The following is a 24677-nucleotide window of genomic DNA, read 5'->3' as shown; positions in this document are numbered from 1 at the left end:
TTTCAGTTAAAGTGTACATTGTATGGACAATCTTTCTGCCGCTTTGCCTTATTGTTGATGCAAGAATCGGACTCCTTTTAGTCTATAACCACACCTTGCCTGATAATAGTCATTCTCAGTCCACTTCCATCATCCCTTCCTCCCTGTAGACCAGTGTGAATTTGTCGTTTTTAACATGCACGACACATATAAACACTGAGCGTAGGAGCCAAATTAAAGGGTTGAATGTTTGTCCTTCGTGTCACTACTGCTTTTGGATTTGCTATTTGATAGGTAGGACTCTTTCTTCATTTGTATTTTGAAGGTGTTGTAGTTTGCCTACAGACTCCAGATCTCTAAATCCCCCCATTTTGATCTCTTAATGTGTGATTCACAGATCAGAGCATTTTAGATTGCATTTATGAACAGAACCACAGCCAAAAAACAAAGCAAAAAACCCCCAAAACTGTCTGCTGATCTTTTTTTTTTTTGACATTTAATTTTTATTAATTATTCATCATTTAGTTATTCATCATGTATTTGGCTGATGCTGTTCAGTCTGAGCAGACTTTCCTATATCTGTCATGTTTAACAGCTTTCTTCCAGTATATTAGGACTTTGTAATCTAAGTGATATTTGTTGTGTTAGTCGTTTATCCACAACAACAGATGGAAATTAGCTTCTCTGCTAAATCTGGTGCATGCATCTTGTTCTTTGTAACTAATGCCAATACACACTGTCCTGTGACTAAATAAATAAATACAAATACAAATGTTGTCATATAGAATCAATCAATCTTTATTTAAATAGCACTTTTCATACGGTGAAATGTAGCACAAAGTGAATTCGTACACCCCACCACCACAAACACATACATGTACACACACAACAAAATATAAGAACATAACAATCTACAACAGATAAATCACAATCTAATAGTAATAATAATTTAGGTTACAGTTATGAAATAGCAATCAAGTTACCTAATTTAATTTTAGAGCAGCAGTTTATACAACATTTCACAGAACTATGAGACAAACCACTCATTAATTGTACTAGCGGCATTGTACCCATGGCTAAAACGCCCTCCTGTGGTGCAACATTGATCGGACGCCAGATGGACAACGTGCATTATATAGTAGGATTTAAAGAAACTAATCCATTTGCCCCACCTTATCTTGTAAAGTTCATCTTGCAGTCTCAGCAAAAATGTTAATCTCTCCATTTTGTGAATTTCAACAATTTTCAATTAGTCCTCCAGCACCGATGGATCAAGTTGAAGCCATTTACGAGTGATTGTTTTTTTTTTTCTTTGTTGCAGCACCAAAGATTTTTAGAAGGTATTTATCACTTATTGTCAAATCATCAGGAAGATCTCCTAACAATAGTGACAAAATGGATTGCTGTGATTTAAAAGCCAAAATCTATTCTATTTTTATTCCAACATCTTTCCAAAAACTTGTAATTTTCCTACAGGACCAAAAAATGTGGGTGTGGTTTGCCTCTGTCCCTGCAACCCCATCCAGCATGTAGAAGCATCTAAGTTTCTGCTGATCACTTTCAATATGTAGGGTGGGCTCCAGGATGCAGATGCACATTTAGCTAGTATGCTAAATGTATGCTAACATTAGTAAACGCAGAGAAGATCGGTTAGTGTTATGTGCTTAAGTGTCAAATTGACAGGTTTCACTAGTTTTTGTGATGAATCGCTTGTTTTTCCGCCCAAATGTGTAAAACACTTGTTACTCCATGTCCACTTTCATGTGTTTCTGGTTAGAATGATAACAGAGGGCTGACCCAAACCCTCAGAGCCCCAAACCCAGGTCTTTCATCCAAAATCAAAAAGAGCAAAAATGCATCACAGATGGAGTTAGTGAGAAAACTACTGGTAATTTTGGAGCTTATCGACACTGTGGTCTTTAATTATTTGGCCCTGGGACCTGTTTATTACTGGGTTTTGGTACTCCTCCCTACCTATCACCATCAGATATCTACCCACAGAGGAGAAATACTCAGTATGGGGCTGTGAATGTGTCATGTACACTCAGCCTGAGCAAAGGAATGGACTTCATTCATGTTGTGCACATCTGGGATAATAAACGACTGTTTTTCCTGCAACAGAGGAACCTGACTATAACCTCTTACTCCTAAATACACAACATGGTCCTGTACAGTTAAGTAGCCACAGTTGCATCAACCAGGTCATTCCTTGGTGGACATCTCAGTATGTTCAAGTAACAGATTTGGGTTCTAGACACTAAGTAGAGGGGCTACAGTTTTTAGCTTACTATCATTAATAAAAGAACCCAAGTTAATTCTACATGAGCATCAAAATTGTGAGGCAGGAAGTGGCTTGATATATTTTTCACCTTCTAAACTTGCATACATTTTCCAACATGCTTTAGCACAACGGTTCTCAACCTTTTTTGGCTCATGACCCCATCTTAACATGACAAATTTCTGGTGACCCCAGACATTCAAAACAGAGATTTTTTTTTTTTCCTAAAATTAATTTGTATTTTATCATGTAATAGTTTGCTATACTATGTTACAAATAAACGTTAATTTTAGACAATATTTAGTCCGTATAATGTATGTTATTCTGGACGGAGGCAGAAAAGCCAGGTGTAGATTACTGCACAAAGTGAGAATTTTATTTTCCTTGGTCAGGATATGTACAGTCAGTCCAGCTTGGATTTACAAGGCTGACAATTAATACTGAACAAACAATAACTCAAACTATGAATTATGAAAGAGCTGCAGCATCTGAAACCGACCACAGTGAACATTTGACAGATAAACAGAACCACAGTGCTTCAGTTTGAGCTTCAGAGTTTGTCATGTCTTTTATGGATTGGGATTGTCTCTCTCAACTCATCCTTTATTTTTATATTGGTAAGTTTTTTTTATTTTATTTTTTACATTTTTTTTTTTATTTTTATCAATTACTAGAAATTTCAGGTGACCCCATTTGAATCCCAGGCGACCTCACGTGGGGTCCCGACCCCAAGGTTGAAAAACACTGCTTTAGCATTTACTTTAAATATACAGTATTTGTCTATATATCAAAATAGTGGTAAGTACTATATCATAAACTGTGAACAAGACCCATATGAAATGGACCCTATATGTACTAATATAGCATTAAAGTGATTATATAACACATAAATTTGCAAATGAATGAGTAGCGTGATCTCCTTTAAGTGCTGCAGGATGAGTTTTTACCTGAATCAGCACCCAAGGCTCCATTTACCACAAAGACAGCTGGACTTGCTCCAAATCTAATAAGCAACTCATGTATTCCCCAGACAAGGGTCATGGCTAAATCTGACATTTTGATAGGCTCTGATCTTTAGAGATGCTCTCTTAGTTGCATACTTGCTTGGATTTGTTCCAAGCTTAATTCATACCAGTGTCAGGGGTCTTTCATCAGTCTGACACTGTTCCAAGCTCTAAATGTTAATCGTGCTTCTTTAGATGAACAGTATGGCCGCTCTTCTGATAAATATATGGCTCCTGTTCAACCTTGTGTTACATTTTGAACAAGTCTTGCCACTAACATGTTCCAGGTTTGGGCAGTACCATTCTTATTTAGAGTTCTGGGCATTATTCCAAACTTGTGAATTTATCAATATCTTTGAAGAGGACATTTCATTCCAAGTATTCTGAATTTCATCTCTACTCACACCATTGGGCTTGTTCCAAATTTGACATATCCAAAAACCTAGCCTAATCTTTAGAGAGGGCACTTGAAAGTATTCCAATCCCAAACTTCCTCCCTTTCAAGGACCCCTGGACTTGTTCCAAACCAAAACAGACGGTGTGATCCCTCAGCGGACTCTGCAAGGCACGACTCTGGGCCTCATTCCAAACCAGGGTCCGTACCTGTAGGTATTAAACAGATTTCCGCCAGAATGAATGGACCTGACCTTGGTTCGCTGATGCTGGGGGAAGCTTGCGAGAGATGGAAATAGGGGAGGAAGAGAGATGGGATGTACAACAGGAGACATGCCTGGGTGGCAGAGAGAAATGGGAGAAGACACTTGGGAAAGTTGAAGAAAGAGAGGGAGGCGTACGCCAGGGCTGTTCTTAATCTGACTTTCATGAGTTTAAGACATCGCTTCGATTTTAAAGAGGAAAAATGATTTGGAAAATACAGAGTGAGTTAATTCAGAGAGGATTAGTTTGGACATCAATTGTGTATCTAGAAAATAATGACTTCATTGTTAATTTATCTCTTTATTCATGGATTTGTTTCAGATCAAAGCTTGATCCTAAGTGCAATGTCATGAATCACTGTGTGCTCTTATAAGTTTATATTCTTTTTTTTTTTTTTTCATGGTCAAACTGTGTTGCAAAATGTTCAAATCTACCCAATCCAGTTTCTCCAATTTTTGAGTTTTTTTTTTCTTAAATGATAATGCCAAACATGGTTGGGCAACACGGTGGTGCAGTGGTTAGCACTCGTGCCTCACAGCAAGAAGGTCCTGGGTTCGATTCCAACACCAGTCGACGGGGGGTGGGACCTTTCTGTGTGGAGTTTGCATGTTCTCCCCGTGTCTGCGTGGGTTCTCTCTGGGTACTCCGGCTTCCTCCCACAATCCAAAGACATGCACTGATAGGTTAATTGGTTAATCTAAATTGCCCATAGGTGTGAATGTGAGAGTGATTGTTTGTCTCTATATGTTCAGCCCTGTGAAGAACTGGCGAAATGTCCAGGGTGTACCCCGCCTTCACCCGTAAGTAGCTGGGATAGGCTCCAAGCGACCCCTGTGACCCTAGTGAGGATAAAGTGGGTTCAGAAAATGAATGAATGATAATGCCAAACAAGGGATGAAGGAGCTGTGAAAGCACCAATCATGGCCATCCTGTGAAAATCCCTGATCAATCAACAAGTGGCTTAGACATCCAAGATTTTGTCTTTAGAAGATGTTTAACAGAAGGCACAGAGGAAGGTTTTCTCCATAAGACCAGATTCTTTTGGTGATGCACACCATCAACCACAGAGAAGGGGAGTAAATCACAGAAATTTTATTCTGAATTTGTTAGCTTGTAAGATGGGTAATTCATGTGTGAGATAAGTGGAGGTGACAAAGTAGCCAGAACTGAACTCTACATAACTAAAGGAATGTGGGTAAAAACATTAGACATAGGAGAATTTTTTTACCAAATGTATTTTAAAGTTTTTTTTTTTTTTGCTTCTATCTTGCAATGGTTTAATATATTATTCAATCATATGAAATTTGTAAGTTTTGATATTGTATCAATGTTAGTTATGATTATACCCATATAAAAAAAGAGAGGATTGTAAAGTGGTTAGTTTGTGTGTGAGATGAGTGGAGGTGACAAAGTAGCCACAACTAAACTTTATATAAGTATGTTAACCAAAGGAATATGGGTAAAACATTAGGCATGGAAACCAGTTCCAGATGATGGACTGGAAGGAGGCCAAGGGATTTTGGAGACCCAAGTCATCAGGTATAAAAGGACAAAGACAACAAAGATTTGGAGAGAACTTTGCTGCATGTCTTCCAGCGCTGTTTGAATAAAGACTGACCAACAGAAGATTAATGAATCAGTGTCTTTTCATCATATCGAGAAGTTGATCATATCATAGCTGGAAAATTTACCGTACTTTCCAGGCTATAAGTGCACCGGAACATAAGCCGCACCTGACTATAAGCCACGGCTGACTTTAAGTCGCACCTGACTATAAGCCGCAGGTGTCCACGTTGTCACATGAGATATTTACACAGAAAGATGGTAAACAGATTATTTAAATATTTATTTCCATATCTTCACTGCTTTTTTCCAAACAGTGCCTGCAACATGGCAGTAAAACGGCAGGAACATGACTGGTTAGAAAACCCAGAAAAGTCATTGATCTCTTTCTTCATCTTCCTTCTGCTCATTGAAACCCCTGCAGTCGTCTTCTTCAGTGTTGGAGTTGAACAGCCTCAAAGGCTCCGTCACACACCTTCTACATCTCTCCTCCGTTGTTGCTCAGTGGCACTTCCGTGCTGCAGCTCTATTTCCTTCTTGGACAGACACATCGATTTTTAACTTAAAAGCTGCAAAATATGCATTTCTTTGTGTGTTTTCCATGATGAGGGTTTGTGTATGACACGCAAAATGATTGTTAAAAGTTAAGATTAAAACTTCTCCTCTTCGCATTGCCTCTTCCCCCTTCTCTCACTTTTGTGCTTCCTGCTAGAGTGCCCCCTGGTGGCCATTAGCCCGTATAAATCTATACTTGAGCTGCATCACTGTATAAGCCGCAGGGTTCAAAATGAGAAAAAAGTAGCAGCTTATAGTCCAAAAAGTACGGTAATCATTTGTTTGTCTTGTAAAATTTACGACCGCAAGTGGGAGACATCTCTGGTCTCTTTGACGGTCTTCCCCAGTTGTATTTACAGGGGTTGGACAAAATAATGGAAACACCTTCACCTCAAGATGATAATGCCCCAATCCATACAGCTAGAATTGTTAAAGAATGGCATGAGGAACATTCTAATGAAGTTGAGCATCTCGTATGGCCGGCACAGTCCCCAGACCTCAACATTATTGAGCATTTATGGTCAGTTTTAGAGATTCAAGTAAGACGTCGATTTCCACCGCCATCGTCTCTAAAAGAGTTGGAGGGTATTCTAACTGAAGAATGGCTTCCTTTGGAAACAATTCACAAGTTGTATGAATCAATACCTCGGAGAATTGAGGTTGTAATTGCCGCAAAAGGCGGACCTACACCATATTAAATTATATTTTGTTGATTTTTTAAGGTGTTTCCATTATTTTGTCCAACCCCTGTATGTCTCTGTACTCCTATCTATGTAGTGGAACTTTGTCGAGTAACAGTCACACAGAGCCAAAGACAAACTCAGAGATCGAGCAGAATTCGAGCCACATAAAGTGTTTATTCATGCCCAAAATAAACAGAGTTGACTTCTGCAGAAACAACTGACTTTTCACTATGGGAGACCGCTTTTATTGGACCAAAAGTAGGTTGGGTTTTAGGTATAAACCAAACCCCTACGTTCCCTTTTTATCATATTTTGAACATTAATCTAGTCACATCAAAAGTCCTCCTTTTTAGCTTGTCTCTGATAGGGTAAGGACTTTCCATGAGCTCACATGTTCTTTCTGCCCGCCCCGTTTTGTAACTTTCCATAACTTCACATGTTCTTTCGATGGCTACACGTGTTCCTTCTTTTGTGGGTCTCCTAGGAAAAAAGTATACTACTCTGTCACAACCATCACATTACACTGAAATTTAGCTTCTGATATGCAAATGAATACTTCTGAATGGAAAATGGATACTTTTGATAGTAAAATGAACATTTTGATTCAAATACTGGTTTCTAATGTTTTTGATTAACATACTGATTTCTGACACCACATGTTCCTTGTGCCAGTATCAACATTTCCTGAAAATTTCATCCAAATCCGTCTATAACTTTTTTGAGTTATCTTGCTAACAAACAAACCGCCCCCCGATCACCACCGTTAGGGTTTGTCTGACTCCTGATGCATGTTGCCATAGCCTGTTGAATAAGGCTCAAAACCTACATTAAAGTAGAATTGGATGCTTTTCTTGATACTGCTTTTATAAACTGTGTGTTAGACCATGTTTTATTTACTGCTGAAGCCCAAAAAGAACAAAATTCCATTTAGATTTGACATATTTTACATGTTCACTATGAATGTGTGGACAGGACATTAAAAAAAAGATTAGATAAGATATCTCTCCTTAGCATTTATCTGGTGCTCTAATAACAAACACAATACATTCTGATGTGTATACTGTATATATGATAAATATGCGATTCCAGGGGTACTTCAGTGTTTGTGCATATCTTCCTTTTGTTGAACAGTTCATTATAAAATGCAATGATGCACTAAAGCGTACCAGTGAGTTCAGATGAACCACAAATCTTACCTGACGTGAAGCAAAGCCGGAACAAACAGGGAGAAAGACACAAGCACCGACACAAAAAAGTACAAGTAAGACTAGAGTGATAGCTTGTCTCCATGTGTAACTAACCTGAGAAAAGACTCCCACACTGTTATAATACCTGACAATATGGTTTATGGTGCAGTGAAAGAAATGTGCACAGAGAAAGATGAAAAAAATCTCAGTAATTTAGTTTCAGTGGCAGGTATTTCTCTTTCTGAATAAAATTAGAGGGAGAGGTGTGAAAGTGATGAAAAGAACAGGGAAAAAAAACAGGAAAATTGGAAGAAAAGAGGCACGAGCAGCGAACAGAAAAAGGCAGAATTCGCGATGTAGATACGGAGTGGTGTATATGTCAGGCTTCTATTTTTTTGTCAGTTTGTTGAAAAGCAGCAGGCAGAAGGCAGCGGGGACATTAATCCTATTGTGTTCCTGGCTTTTAACTGGCAATGTAATTATACTGCGAGAACTGCGAGAAAGACAGTGAGGGGAGGGATGAGACCCAGAGGTAGAGAAAAAAGAAGAGGGAAAGTCGCTCATTCCAGCAGTACCTAACTTCCAGAACTGCAAACTACACCGTGTATTTGACATGAAGGCAATTAATCCAGCCTTCTGTCTAAAAGTGGTTTAATCCATGAGATTATAACTTTCCTTGTCATCAGTGTTGTGTAAGTTACTTCCAAACTGTAATACATTACAGATTACTTGTTACCAGGGCCGGTTCTAGCCTGTCATATTAGGGTGAGCTGGCTGAAATAATAGGTGGGCAACTTGGTCGGTATGTACAGATGATAGCGAAGACGAATAGTGGCTTTTTTCAAACCACGTTTAGCTGTCTGTGAAGTTCTCATCTGTTGTTTCATTGTGTTGGCAGGTTTGAAATAAATATATGAACTGAACTGAAGGCTGACAATTTGAATTGCAGTCCTGACAGCACTGAAAAGCAGTGGTTTTGGGGGTTTATGTAAGAATAAGAATCACTTTATTGATCCCCAAAGAGAAACGGTATTGTCAGGCAGCTCATCTATGTTCATTTACTCTTAAATTTAAGATCATATCTATTTTATAAGTCCTTCATGCATATTTCTTTTTCATTGGATGAGCTTGAAAAATAAGAGTGAATACTAAATACAAATAAAATAAATTATTCTCACTGGTGCCAGAATTTATACAAAAGGAAAGTTGTCTTATTCAAACTCAGACTGAAAAGTGGCACAATAGAACAACCCACACAAACAACTGAAACTTGACCAAAAGTTAAAAAAAATAAATAAATAAAATCACAAAGTTATATTTTTTCATATTCCACAAACCAAAAAAGTCAAATTCAATCTGAAAAGAAAATTCTTTTTCCATCTAAACCCTTGAACTTTAGACTCAAATGTCAGTAGAACTATATACATATAAACCAACAGGACAAAATTATTATTATAATTAATATAATTAGTGACAGATCATTCTCACTCGGCGCCAAGGACACTGGTAGATAAATCTGCAATTGATAAAAAATTCTAACTTGTCACAGAGATGTAATTTACCTTCTCATTGCTGATCACAGGGATTATGCTAATGCTAACTAGCTTCTGCAAAGCAGGGTTAAGGTTAGTAATGAGCATGCGTCCATGTGGACAATGGACTGTCTTCTGCCATCTTCACCCATTGGCTGAACACCAACAGGAAATAGAAGTTTACAGACACATTTTTGATTCCTGAAGGTCTTACAGTCTTGCCGTTTGAGCAGTTGACTTATGGGCGAAAATGTATTGTAATGCAAGTGCTATTGAACATATACCGAGTAAAATATTACTGAAACTAGACTAGTAATGCCTTACGCTACAGTGTTGCAGCAAAAAGTAGTCTGTTACTGCAGTGCATTACTTTTGTAACACATTACTCCTAACAGTGTATATTAAATGTGTTCTTTTCATAAATCTTAACATTTCATATAGGACTTGTAAGAACCTAATAGCACATGTACAAAAATCAGGTCTACAGAATTGTATCCATGTGTTAAATGAAAATAAAATGTGATAATGAAGTTAATTTCTGAGATAAGATGCCACTTTGCATAGGTGTTACTATTTCAAGAAAAGTATATGTAGCCTGTGAACATACACATCATTTGCTTTTGCTTCTACATTATTTTATGTATCACAGATGCAGTTGCAGGTTTACTGTGTTTTCTTTTCATAAATGTAATTTGATGTTTAAGGATTTCTGGCCCACACAATAATTAGAAAAATATGCACTCAGCACCACTTTCATCAAAAGTACTTTGTCTTTAGAGAGCAGGCATCAATGACAATGAAAGACATTAAGTCTGATAGGGACTGATAGGAGTTTAATCCCAAAGTTTACCATGCAAAATAAGTCTGTGCATTTCACTCTTTAGACCTCCCTAAAACATAATAGATATGACTTTTTCATTTCGTGATGGGGATTGTAGTGAAAATGTAAGTTTTATAAACAGCATTTTACACTAATTCATATAAAAGTTAATTCATATAATGTAATTATAACATTTGTAACATATTGTTAAGACACGACACTCTAGCGTGGACTCAAATGCACGAGAACCCTCAGGCTGATGATGATCTTTTTAAAGATTTTGTGATCGTCTGTGTTAAACAAAAAATCCAAAAATAAAAGATCAAGGGAACCAAGAGAGGGAGCAAAAGTGCACAATCTCTACAAACAAAAATCTAGAAAAAACAAGGAACAGCTTAGCTGCACTATGCTTTTACCGGATAACTTAGGCATGATTTACTAGAAGCAAGGGAACAAGATTCATGGACTGGAAGGTCTTCACACAGATAACAAGAACAACATACTGACAAAAGACAAAGGGAGAGAGGAGAATATATAGGGAGAGCAGGGATCACCATCAGGTGTGGGTAATCACAGGAGGAACACCAGGTGCAGGCAATGAGGGAATTAGGGAAGACAAAGACAAGACAGACAGAGTGCAGACAGAAACAGGAAGACGAACACCTTCACCAAAATAAGACAAAAACAAAAACCCTAACTAACTTAACACAAACACCGGCACATGACACATATAACTAGGTATGGTCATAAGAGTATTGAGAACTTTATTCGGTATATGAAGATACTATGTCATCATTAATTCCCTTCAGTTTGCACTGTCCAATATAAATACCATATTTTATAGTCTCATAAAACGGTTAAATAACCGTATACCAACAGTTTCTAGTGGGGTTAAACAGGTTTAATATGGTACCCTGAATGAGATTAACCACTAGGAGACACAGAATAGAACCAGCTGATATTGACTGGCATTGAGATCAGTTGCTTTCAATCATGTATGGCCATGTGGGCGGAGCTTGACTAAGTAACACTACATGCAATTTTGCCAATGTTCTTATACATATTTGATATTTTAGATCTATCATTTACACGTGATTCATGTCAGTTTAATATACTTTTATATGTCAAAATTTTAATTTCTTGTAAGACTGTTCCAAGGTAACATCTGTTTTTATGTTGGTGACAGAACATTACATGCAACAGGACATGCAGTCCATTGGTCAGGTCGTTATTGTAAAGGAAAATTAGTTCTCAACTAACTTATCTGGTTGAATAAAAATAAATTTATAAATTGAGTAGTTTTACACAGATATTACTTTACTGAATGACCACAAGCTGTTGCTTAATTTATGTGTAACATTACATTTTAAATAGATAAACACTGGTACAACTGTGGCATAATTCAAACAATCAAAAAATGTCCTCCTTTGATTTCCATTCCTGCTTTTTCTGAAGTCAGATCCCATTGAACCCATCACAAGGGCAAGGATTTCACTTCTCTGTTGTTTACACATGCAACGGATCACAGAGACGTAACATGGAAGCCAGAAACGTTTTTGTCTGAAGAGTGGTACTATTATGGGCTTTGTCCCAATTCTGTTATGACATTTTTTGTCACCACAGGTGGAATTGACAACCCGTGTCCTTCTACTAAAAAAGGCACACTGGGGTTTCTGTGAGCCACCTACCTAAAAGACTGATTTAACAAGTACAATGTAAATATGCAAAAGCAAATAACACTTTGCTAGCCATTTCATGGAGACTTTAATTCAGCAAAACACAGAATTTGTTCCCCTTCGGTGTTTGCTTTCCACACGACTTCTCTCTCCAGACCCGTCCTTTCTCTCGCTCTCTCATTGTTGATGCTTGATTCACATCTGTCCCCCTTTTTTTTTTTTCAAACAAACCAAGATAATCACCCAAAAGCTTGATGCTCCATTACATTTATAACAGTTTTACACCCAGATAGCAATGACTCACTAAATACAAATCACATCAAAAGGACTTCATTCTTCCCTCATACAGGCTACAAATATTGGCAAGACAGAACGTCGTTTCTATTAATTCTAATACTCAGTGTGTCAGATAAGATGAAACTTTAATGATCCTTAATAGGGGAAATGGGAGGGAAAATGGGTCACTGCAACTGCAAGCGTTGCACAGCAAATAGGACGTATGTGTGAACTGGGTGCTGAGTGTTTCTGCCGACAGTTAAATCTGCACCTTTTTATTTATAACATTTAAAGGCAAACTAACCTATATTACATGCAAAAAATATATAGCTTTGTGTACAGATGATTAACAAACTCATAATGCATTAAGCAGTTTAAGAGACCCACCCAAACATCCAAATTACATAACTGATTTAATTTTTTCACACACATTTTGGTTCTGTAATGTTAATATTGTCGAATGAGTTTATTCTAATTTGGTATAGGCCTATTTTGTTCATTGTTCTGGCTCAAAGTCTAAGGACAGGAGTGAGTATTTAAAACGTTATTATGTTAAATTATTGGATGATGAGAGTGGGGGTGGGATTAAATCAGGTTTTCTTCTTCCCACCCCTTTTCGAGTGTAGATGAAGGATTTTGGAATTTTGAATTTGCGTGTATTCTGTAAATGCTAGAAATAAACAATACATGAATGAATGAAAAATGAAAAAAAGATGACATAGTAGCAGGACGGAGCCTCGCTGAGTCTTCGTTTCAACTTGTGTGGAAAGTGGAGATGTCAGAGTAACACTGTGACATTATCTGAATAAGTGAATATATAGTTCTAATATAGAAAAAAAATGCATAAAATGAGATATTATTGTGTATTGCCTATTTGTAATTAACAGACTATCATGATTAGGAGATATTATCCCATTATTAATAACTGTAATTGTAGTAAATAAAGTGCAAATAAATGTTTTAGTTTATTTTTAAAAAAGGTTGATTATGCAAATCTGATTGTGTGTGAGGGGACTAAAAAAGTGTATGGTGAATGGTATGAGTATATGTTTTGTGTTATTGTAAAAACGTAGGGGAAAAAGTGTGTTAAAGCAAGGACGCTGAATCCATTTAATTTTGAGTTTGTGAAAAGGGGATGGGAGTCTGTAAGTTATACTATTTCTTACTCCTTTTCGAAAAAAAAATTGTTTGTCAGTGTGGGATTGTTCTTTATCTGATGATTTTATGAGCTTGAAATAAAACTAAACTAAGTTATGTTGAAAGGCCAAGTAAAACCAGACTTATGATACACAGTAGCAATATTGTCCTTCTGTTTGGTGTTGCGTTCGGTGCAGGAAGAGGCAGTAAATCAGTAATCAAACAGTCAGATGTGTGGAATCTAGTGACAGTTGTTATAAATGGTTATATGCTAAACCACAGGATCTAATTTTCTTAGTTGTAAAACCGGTTCACTGAACGTGTTTGTGACATCAGATTGTTTTATAAATAGTTCTGTACACTTTTATTGAAAAAAAAACCCTGCATAGTCATGTAAATAGTTATATTTAACTTTTTTTGCCGAATTTGTAAATATTTTTGTAAAGTTTTCAGTTTATATGTTCGTTTTAAGTTATAAAAATGGTTCTTTCAGTATGTTTTTAGTGGAAAAACAGCAAAGGATCTAACTTTTTCCCACTAGGATTTCATGTTTGTTTTTTTTGCATCAATTTAGGTTGAGTGTGCTAATATAGCATCATCATCAATTAAAAAAATAACTGTAAAATCACATAGGTGAGGTTGTGCTGAAAAAAATGACACCAAACAAGACAAGGTAAACCATTTTTTAATGAGAAGTAATACAGGTAGCATCAAAAGTATTCAAAAACTGCCAAAATCCACAACAAATTCACAACTTTCTTCTATATTTAACCAATTATATACTTCCCTTTACAGTGTGTTTTATGGCAGTCCTGTTCAATCTGCAGTTTACTGCTACAAGAGATTTTTTTTCAGCACTGGCTATTAATTCTCCAACATTTTCTTGGTGGAAGTGTTCATACTCAAAGCGGTGTAAGCAAGGTTCCACACGTACACCTTTGTCTGATCTGCTTCAGTGCTACCAGGATACCGATTTGACAGGGTGATAGAAATACTTGTTGGTAATTGGTTACCTTGAGATGACTGTCTCATTAACTGTGGAAAAGTTTTGTAAAAAAAAAAAAAAAAAAAACTTGGAAAGAGCGTTTAATTTCCCTTGGACAAGCTGCAAGTTGTGTACTTGTGTTTCCTTCTGTCAGCTCCCTCTTACATGACTAAGGAGAGGCAGAAAAAGCCGATCCCCAAGGATTCTCCTTGTCACCTCGTCAAGGATATTACTCCCATTTTTCTGAACTCACATTTACAGTCAGGAGTGATGTCAAAGAGAGAGATGAAAAAGACAACAGTGTTAGGAGGAACACAGTGATTACTTTAATATACAATGGGCCTTTGTCTGCTGTAGTTCAAGGTCAGAGGGACAGAGCTAATGCTAATGCCACACGTGAATGCATACTTTGTCAATGGGAAAAGTTACCATAATAAAAGTATGGAGCTGGAAACAGCAGTGTCATTGTTCTTCCCAAATGCTTCAAGGTTGAAGCGCATTGAGCATTTTGCAGCATACATTAATTCAGAAAACATACACACACTTCATTCACACACACACAAAGCTTGATTCAAGGGGAATTTCACATTTAATTAAGAGAATGATTGCCTCAAAGGCAGACTAATGGATTGCAATCAATGCTTTATTGCTGATTTGCAGGTTTAGTCTAGTTTGTTGTTGCTTGTGTGCACCTCTAGGCTACAGATCCAGATCTGGGCGCGAGCGGTCAGGTCCATTATCGGCTCGTCAACCACCAGAAACTGTTTTCCATTAACGCCACGGGGGCTATCAGAACTGCAGCGCCGTTGGACAGGGAGGTAATAGAAGTTGTGGTTTGTTTACATGTCAGTGGATTGTCAGAAATCTTGAATGGTAAAGAGCACCTGAGATGACATTAGTGATACAATTGTTGTTGTGAATGTTATCTTGAAGGTGAAAAGTCACTACTTCCTGATTGTGGAAGCCTGGGATGGTGCAGTGGATCCACGGCGATCGCGTTTAACGCTGCTCGTATCTGTTCTGGACGTAGATGACAACAGTCCAGTGTTCACCCAACAGACATACAACATAGACCTACCAGAAAACACCCCCAAAGATACGGTCATATTGCAACTAAAGGTAAGCACGTAGACTTAGATGGCTGTTTTAACTACTATTTAATCTACGAGTCCAATCAGTCGTTAACATGTGGTCAAAATTGTACAACTTCACATAATCCATTAAAACACTTAAGATGTTTATCCAAGTCTATTGTAATGTTGTTTTCATTAGCACTACTGCCGTTCTAATTGTAATGCCGTTACATAGGGCAAGCACCACATCTCCAAAATAAAGCTAATGTAGAGGTAAAGTTGTAATACCACTGACAACCACTAGGGTTAGGGGCTCTCATTGAATTTCTCTAAAAAATACCGTAGCTTTTTTTTTTCTTCCAGGACTCATCTGTCTCATCTGTTTTATTTGGATCCTCTAATAGGGTTTCTCAACCTTAAACCCCACTAATGACATACGTGAGCTTACTTGACCCCCCCCCCCCCCCCCATGCCTGAAAACATTTGTGGGGGCGGGTACGTAGTTCTAAAAGTAACGCGTTGAACCTGTAGATAAAGCTGTGAGAAAGTCGAAGTCAGCTCCACTCACCTTATCATTGACTACCTGCTGCCCCCAGAAAACACATTTCCAACCATGGAAACCCCCAATTAATCTAAAAGTAACACAAGGGACCTATATGACGAGGACGTGATGGGTTATATAGCTCTGTAGATAAAGCTGTGTGAAAGTGAGCTCCACTCACCTTATCATTGACCCCCCCCACTCACAGACCTCAATCCATGAGCGAGGGGGAGAGTATATGCCAAGTGATTACCTCCGCCAAGGAGGTTATGTTTTTGTCAGGGTTTGTTTGTCTGTTTGTTTGTTTGTTTGTTTGTTTGTTTGTTTGTTTGTTTGTCTGTCCGTTAGTGTGCAACTTAACTCAAAAATTTATGGACAGATTTGGATGAAATTTTCAGGGTTTGTTGGAAATGGGATAAGGAAGAAATGATTAAATTTTGGTGGTGATCGGGGGTGCGGGGACCCACGGGGGGGGCCACTGATCAGCCTTGGCGGAGGTCTGCGCTCTCCGAGTGCTTCTAGTTTATAATGTTGTGATTTACAACAGTAGTTGCTAACACACCTGCATGCATGCACAACGATGTCACGACAACCCCCCCCCCCCCCCCCCCCATGTGCTAACTACCCCCTCAGTCGAGAATCACCGCTCTAATAAGGGGTCTGGTGCTTGGTCTTATTTATTTATTCCATTAATAAGACCTCAGCTGATGGCATACTCACCTGCTGAGTTGGTTCTTTTTTTCACAAACTGCTCCACTGTAGTTGTATCAAATAGATTCTATTTACAAAACTGTAAAATTATTTTGTTGGACAGTGCCTGATGAAGTTTAGCATTTTACAAGGCTGGCAGCCTTGCACTTAGCATTAGCTCACCTCGGACCTCTTTTGTGTAAATATGGTCACTTCTGGTTACAAAAAACCAACAGGAAAAAGGTTATAAAAGGTTAAGTCACGTCATCCTTGTAGGGAGATTCGATCTCTGTATTTTATCCATCCTAATACACACAGCACTTACTATTAGCATTTAGCTTTAGCATTTAGCATAATAACAGCCAAATTAAAAAAACAGCAATTCTGAAACCAATGGGAGACATTACAGTTCCTCTGTCCACTAATCTACAATATATGGGATATTATGATCTAATGATCAACAAAAATAATCAACTGTCATTAAAATGCACACAAAATGTATTTATTACATTTTTTTGTTAAGATTTTCCCTCCATTTTGTGATTATATATATATATTTTTAAATTATAGATGTTTGTTCAGTTCACAAAACTGGTTCTTGAATGTATTTTGTAAAACTTTAAACAGACCGTCTTCGTTCATTTGACATGCACACATGTATTCAGTTTTATTTTACATTCTGGACAATGGTGTAAATCTACAGGGTGTCCCATAAGTCTCCATACATAGGAGACATAATACATTCCATACATATGTGGTTCTAACATGTATTTCTTTATATTTCTTCTTTATAGTTCTTCAGCAGACACGCATTGAAATGTGTTCCCGACAAAATGGCAGTCATATAGAGCATATTATATAAATAAAAATGGTTTATGTCAAGAAACATTTATTTTTCTTATGTATGGAGAATTATGGGACACCCTGTACATTTTAATTTACTGACACTTACTGAGACCTTTTGGGTTGAAGAAGAATGTGGAAAAAGTAGTAGTTCCCACAGGCTACATAGCAAAAATAAATCAGAATATAGATTTAAATAAAGATATACACATGTTTTCTCAACATGTGTGTTCTTGTCCTTCTGGCAAATATAAAAAATTAATTTTGCCTCAAGAATCACAATGCATCAATATTCCAAGTCTTTCCTGTTTTCTTATTCTTAAGGCGATAGATGCCGACCTTGGCTCCAATCTGACATATCAAATCAGAACTGAGGGCTCGGACCAGAATGTCACTCGCCTGTTCCACGTCGACCCCGTAACCGGAGAGCTGTCCGTCCTTCAAGATCTGGACTACGAAGCGCTGGCCGCCCCTGAGCCCACGTACACATTCATCGTAGAGGCTCTGGACATTGAGGGAACCATGCCTCCTGGATTAGCATCTGTTACTGTGAGAATAACGGTGAGTGTGTGGGTTTGTGTTTATTTATACCTAATGAGGATTGATTGGGTTCTTTGAGGATGGGAGTGTGAGTGTATAAAGGTCTGGAGCATCCGAGTCTGTGGTGGCTTATGCTTCTGTAGTTAGGAGCAAGAAACTAAGAAAGAAATCATGCTGATGGTGATTATTGCAGACTGTCCACTATTCACTTTACATCTCTGATATGAAATTTGACAAGATATCACAGGTCTTTATGACTTACTCCCACAACTCAAAAACCCTCTGACTACTTCTGCAAACTGTAATCCAACACCCAGCTCATTATTTATTGTATCATGTGGTCTTCCAGAAGCAGTAAATCAATGGTCCTTATTTATTTATTTTATTTTTTTAATTTAATGTAATTTTTTTTTTTTTTAACTTTATATAGGTATATATCTCAGGGGTGTCAAAATTAACACATTAACTCAGATTAATCCATCATCATGATTAATCTGATTAAAAACACAATTAACCCATTTGCAGCCCAGAATGACTCTGAATGTCTCTCCCAACGCATTTTGGGCAGTTTGTCCAAGTAGAGTTACCATTGCACATTAACAAATGGGCAGTTGATCCGGTAGTGACAGGCAGCAGAACCAACCCACAAAGATGGAAGACACTAAACAGCACGTTGACCCTCTGGATGGAAATATGAGCACAAAAACAACCAAGACTGAACAGTTGTTTCAAGTTGTTTTGTTGAAACTGTTGAAGGTGTTAAGTGCATTTATATTCCCGTCTTTCTTGAGTCTCTTTGCTCACACAAAATGAAACGTGATTAATATAGATTAAAAATGAATGATATTTAATTGAAATTAATCCACAGCAGCCCTATATATATATATATATATATATATATATATATATATATATATATACATACATACATATATACATACATATATACACACACACACACTATATTGCCAAAAGTATTTGGTCACCTGCCTTGACTCGCATATGAATTTCAGTGACATCCCATTCCTAGTCTATGGGGTTCAATATGTCGGTCCACCCTTTGCAGCTATAACAGCTTCAACTCTTCTGGGAAGGCTGTCCACAAGGTTTAGGAGTGTGTTCATGGGAATTTTTGACCATTCTTCCAGAAGCACATTTATGAGGTCACACACTGATGTTGGACAGAAGGCCTGGCTCTCAGTCTCCGCTCTAATTCATCCCAAAGGTGTTCTATGGGGTTGAGGTCAGGACTCTGTACAGGCCAGTCCAGTTCATCCACACCAGACTCTGTCATCCATGTCTTTATGGACCTTGCTTTGTGCACTGGTGCACAGTCATGTTGGAAGAGGAAGGGGCCAGCTCCAAACTGTTCCCACAAAGTTGGGATCATGGAATTGTCCAAAATGTCTTGGTATGCTGAAGCATTCACAGTTCCTTTCACTGGAACTAAGGGGCCAAGCCCAGCTCCTGAAAAACAACCCCACACCATAATCCCCCCTCCACCAAACTTTACACTTGGCACAATGCGGTCCAACAAGTATCGTTCTCCTGGCGACCGCCAAACCCAGACCCGTCCATCAGATTGCCAGATGGTCACTCCAGAGAAGGCGCCTCCACTGCTCTAGAGTCCAGTGGCGGCGTGCTTTACACCACTGCATCCGGCGCTTTGCATTGCACTTGGTGATGTATGGCTTGGATGCAGCTGCTCGGCCACGGAAACCCATTCCATGAAGCTCTCTGCGCACTGTTCTGGAGCTAATCTGAAGGCCACATGAAGTTTGGAGGTCTGTAGCCATTGACTCTGCAGAAAGTTGGCGACCTCTTCGCACTATGCGCCTCAGCATCCGCTGATCCCGCTCCGTCAGTTTACGTGGCCTACCACTTCGTGGCTGAGTTGCTGTCGTTCCCAAACACTTCCACTTTCTTATAATACAGCTGACAGTTGACTGTGGAATATTTAGGAGCCAGGAAATTTCACGACTGGATTTGTTGCACAGGTGGCATCCTATCACAGTTCCACGCTGGAATTCACTGAGCTCCTGAGAGCGACCCATTGTTTCACAAATGTTTGTAAAAGCAGTCTGCATGCCTAGGTGCTTGATTTTATACACCTGTGGCCATGGAAGTGATTGGAACACCTGATTCTGATTATTTGGATGGGTGAGCCAATACTTTTGGCAATATAGTGTATAAATACACACACACACACACACACACACACACACACACGGGCATTTGATGTTGGTCTTCTGTATTGAAAAATTTTATCTTTAGTTAAACATGTACAGTAACTTTTCTTTCACGCCAGAAAATCCATTAAACATATTTGATTTAAAAAGAAAAAAGAGAAATCATGCTGATGGTGATTATTGCTGATGTTTTGACAAATGATCAGAAACCGGTCTGGGCTCTCTGTGATTTGTATGTAATTTTTTTTTTTTTTTTTCCCAGTACCTCTGCAGGCCCGAGGCTACATATTTATTGAACAGAATATATGCATTCGCAGCCACATTATTGTTGTGAGAATGTTTAAAATTCAAGAAGAGTGAGACTGCCACTCATTTTTATTTATCTTTTGCAGTGCACTTTTAAATGACACAATATACCAAAGGGAATTAAAAAAAAACATTAAAGCAAGGAGCTGTCTCTTGTATTGATTGTTGAAAACATATTTATTATATGTGGGATTTTTTTTTTGTCTGCAGGATCTGACACTACAACTGTTGATATTTGTTCATGCACTTAGCTCCCCATATTGGAGAACCCGATCAGTAATTTTCTGTAATATGCTGGGTTTTTTGTTTTGTTTTGCATGGTACATGAGATTTTTCATGCATGTACTCCAAAATAACTAGTAGTACCAATACTGAGTAATGAGTTATGGACTCCAGGGTTATGTTACCTGATGGAGGTGGTGTTAATGTCAGCAGCTGTTTCATGTCTCCCTTTTGGATGGCAGATGTTCATGTGTCAGCTTTCGTATTAAAAATGCAAAATGATGATAATTTATAGAAAATCCGAAACCTCAAGTTCATGGTTGCTGTGCGTTTTTCTCTCGCCAGGACATGAATGACTTTTCTCCGGTATTCAGCCAGCCAGTGTACCGAGGCATGGTTGCTCCTAACGCTGTCAAGGGAACCATAGTTACCACGGTGACGGCCAACGACTTGGACCCTGCGGTGAGCACATCCAGCTGCTACTATTCAATCAAATCATTTCTTGGTCTGTTTCCTAAATTGTGCATGAGAGTGATGAAGGATAATGGCACTTTTCTCCACTATATGTGTGTTTTGAATGTATTTGGTCTTTTTTTCTGTGAAACCCTCTAACCACAGTGTGGTACTTAACAGTATCTCAATTGGGCTTTTAACATAAACATCTTTTTTTTTTTTGTAAACTGGTTTATGTTGCCTCTATCAAGGTCACTTCACTTTTGATTGTTCCATTGTGAGCCATTAGATAGTCTGCTGCAGTTAACCCCCTTTTATAAGGTTCTAAAATGCTTATAGCAGTGTCTACGTGCAGTGGTAATATAGAATTTGTTTGCTGTGTCAAATGGTGTTTTATTTTTCCTGGTACTTTATTGTACATTAAACCCGCTGGCCCAGATTGAGTCCAGACGGGGGGGGTTGTGGTCCATACATAACGTCACTTACACTAGCGTGAAACTGAAACGTAACACTTTCAACATCCGACTCCCAACTTCTATGCCTCACTTATGCAGCGGATCTTACACAAAATTTTCACAACTTCCAGCCTGTATCCACTGGACCCCCTCCACTGCTCTAAGGGCCCCCCACAAATGCTGGGCCCCATGAATTTGTCATGCCCCCCCCCCCCCATTATCAGCGCCCTAGTTCACAATAGCTCAGTTGCAGACAAAAACACTCTTGAAAAAACATTAGTAAAAAAGGAAAGTGATTGTGAAGAGATAAAAGCAATAAATAATATAAATAGAATACACTAATAAAGCAGAAAAAACACAAGATTTGCATATGTACAAATTTAACCATTACTATAGCCATTAGGCTAACTCTGTATTTACAGTAATGTGAAATAATGTACAATATCTCTGTTAAATAAACCAATAAATAAAATAAAATTGTACCTGAATCTGAAATATTCCTTTGCAAAAATGGCGGCATTTCCACCATAAACTAACAGCATCCTTTTTGTTGATCAAATCTACTAGAATTCAGGAAATGGTGTGATTATCACTCAGATTTTCCTAGATGAGGACATCTAGAACACCCCCACTGAAGATTTCCACCTTAGTGTTTAAATGAAACTTCTGTCCATATGTCAGGCTATTGTCACAAACACCAAAATAGGAAAAAGTAATAGAAAATAGAAGGAATTAAAAATTAGGCACATTAACCAACGTTAACATCAGACACATACCTGTCAATCAACATTTCATGATTGTATTTTTCTGGCTCATCTTTTCTACATTTTATCCATGTAATCGTCTTTAATCAGCCTTGGGTTTGTTCAACTAATGTACTTTCTTCCTAATGTAGCTCATATTGATTGATTCTTACATCAGGTTTGAGCATTGGTCAACTCTCTTGGGTCAAAAACTAACATTATACTGTCCAGACCATGAGCTATAAAGAAACTCCTACTGCTCCAACAAAGCACTCAACAACACCTTGACAGCCTTGGATATATAGGTTTTGTTGTAAATGTCGTTTATACCCTTCAACACAAAATTTAGCAGTGAAGTATAAATCTTTGAAAGAATTTGTCAGGTTTTGCTGAGTCGCCACAAGCTGTTTCTTAATCATAGCTTTGGCTGGAACTGCTTTGACACAGCTCACAATATCAGCACCCCTGTACCCTAGAGATGTCAGCCATTAAATACAAATACAAACAATTACCTATATTTTCATAAATGTATTACCTTGACACTAATTTGCAGTTTAGTAATAAAAGTGTATGGTCACAGACAGTGAAGGGAGGAACTGTTAATTTTCCCTGTCTGACCTTTCCGTGGTTTTAAACTGACTGAGAATTATGTTCTATTGCAAATATAACACATGGTTAGAGTATAGACTGTTATATCCAAATATATTATATCCACATGGTTAGAATATAGACTATTATATCCAAATATATTATATCCACATGGTTAGGATAGAGACTATTCAAATATATTATATCCACATGGTTAGAATATACACTATTGTATCCAAATATATTATATCCATATGGTTAGAATATAGACTATTATATCCAAATATATTATATCCACGTGGTTAGAATATAGACTATTATATCCACATGTATTATATCCACATGGTTGGAATATTACGGAAGCCGAGAATGGACGTGGATTTACATACTATTTAGGGACCGAGCCGAAAGGTAAGGCCCTCTCACGCAGTGAGAGGCCTTGCCTGCAAGCAAGGCCCTATTGTTTTTTCGTTCGTTTTTATATTATTATTATTCACACACCACTTTGACCTGGATTTTGACCCCCTGAACATGCACGAAAACTCACCAAATTTGGCACACATGTCAGGCCTGGCGAAAAATTTGATAAAATGAAAAAATTAACCCCATAGGTGCCAAAATGGGCTCTCTAGCGCCACCTATGTGAAAAAAACGGCAACTGCCCTAGTGGCCAGTAGGAATGTCGTACAGACATGAAACCAGTGCCAAAATTTTTGTTGGATCATGCTCTACAAATCATCCACTGACACTCATGACCTATCTGCAACAGGAACTTCGCAATATGCCTTTCAAAATAAAATTTCTAAAACTAACTCCGATGACACCGTTTGTGGTATTGACTTCTAAATAGCGCCAAAAGATACAGTGAAATGTCCTTAATAAAACGATTTCACACCTTTTCCATAACTGTCTTAGTTTTTTTTTTACAAGCCTGCAAAGTTGCGATGTTTGGAACTCATTTTTCACTTTGGAGTTTTTCCCCACATGTGACATATCTACGCGTTCACGGGACTCAGCACAACTCTCACATCCAAAAATTTTTGAGATAGGATGTACAGTTATTGATTTATAACAATTTGTTTCTTTTCATACTTTTTCCACTTTAGACTGCCATTTGACCCCCTTAACATGCTCCAAAACTCACCAAATTTGCCATGTATGTCATGACTGGTGAACACTTTCATACAATATCAAAATTAACCCCTTGCATGCTAAAATGGACTCTGTAGCGCCACCTATGTACTAAAAAACACACAAAATCGGCCCTAGCGGCCAGTAGGAATGTCACAGAAACATGAAACAAATGCCAAAATGTTGGTCTGATTGAGCCCGACAAATCCTACACTGACACTCATGAGCTAACTCCAACAGGAAGTTGGCAATCTGCCTTTGAAAGTTACTCTACGTTTCTGCAATTAGTACTCAGTCATTCCAGACTTTTGAATAAAAAGTTATACCTCACTCAATTCCCACAAGTCTGCAGAATCCAAAAGTGAAAGAATTTTTCAGATACGACCTACGGTTATGGAATTATGGCGATTTTTTGAAGACTATGTTTACTTTCACTTTTAACAATGACAAAGTCCCTATAAAATTCTTCTTGGTGGGCAGCTGTCTATGGCTGTCCTTAGTGCAGTGGTTCATGTAGCTGCCTATGGAGCAAGAGGACCTGGGTTCAAGTCCCAGACAATCCAAACTTTTT

At 38.0% G+C, this 24677-nt stretch overlaps 1 protein-coding gene across 1 annotated transcript in view; it reads left to right on the top strand.

Annotated features, from left to right (window-relative positions):
• Window positions 1-24677, top strand: part of LOC115410209 (protocadherin-15-like) — a 409909-nt gene that overhangs the window by 219962 nt on the left and 165270 nt on the right. Inside the window, exons 21-24 of the mRNA XM_030121717.1 lie at window positions 15031-15150; window positions 15266-15451; window positions 17804-18040; window positions 21082-21198. Coding sequence (XP_029977577.1) covers window positions 15031-15150; window positions 15266-15451; window positions 17804-18040; window positions 21082-21198 — 660 coding nt within the window. The remainder of the gene's footprint in view (window positions 1-15030; window positions 15151-15265; window positions 15452-17803; window positions 18041-21081; window positions 21199-24677) is intronic.

This window comes from Sphaeramia orbicularis, chromosome 19 (assembly GCF_902148855.1).
Source record: "Sphaeramia orbicularis chromosome 19, fSphaOr1.1, whole genome shotgun sequence".
NCBI lineage: Eukaryota > Metazoa > Chordata > Actinopteri > Kurtiformes > Apogonidae > Sphaeramia > Sphaeramia orbicularis.
This window is presented reverse-complemented; position numbering and strand designations above follow the sequence as displayed.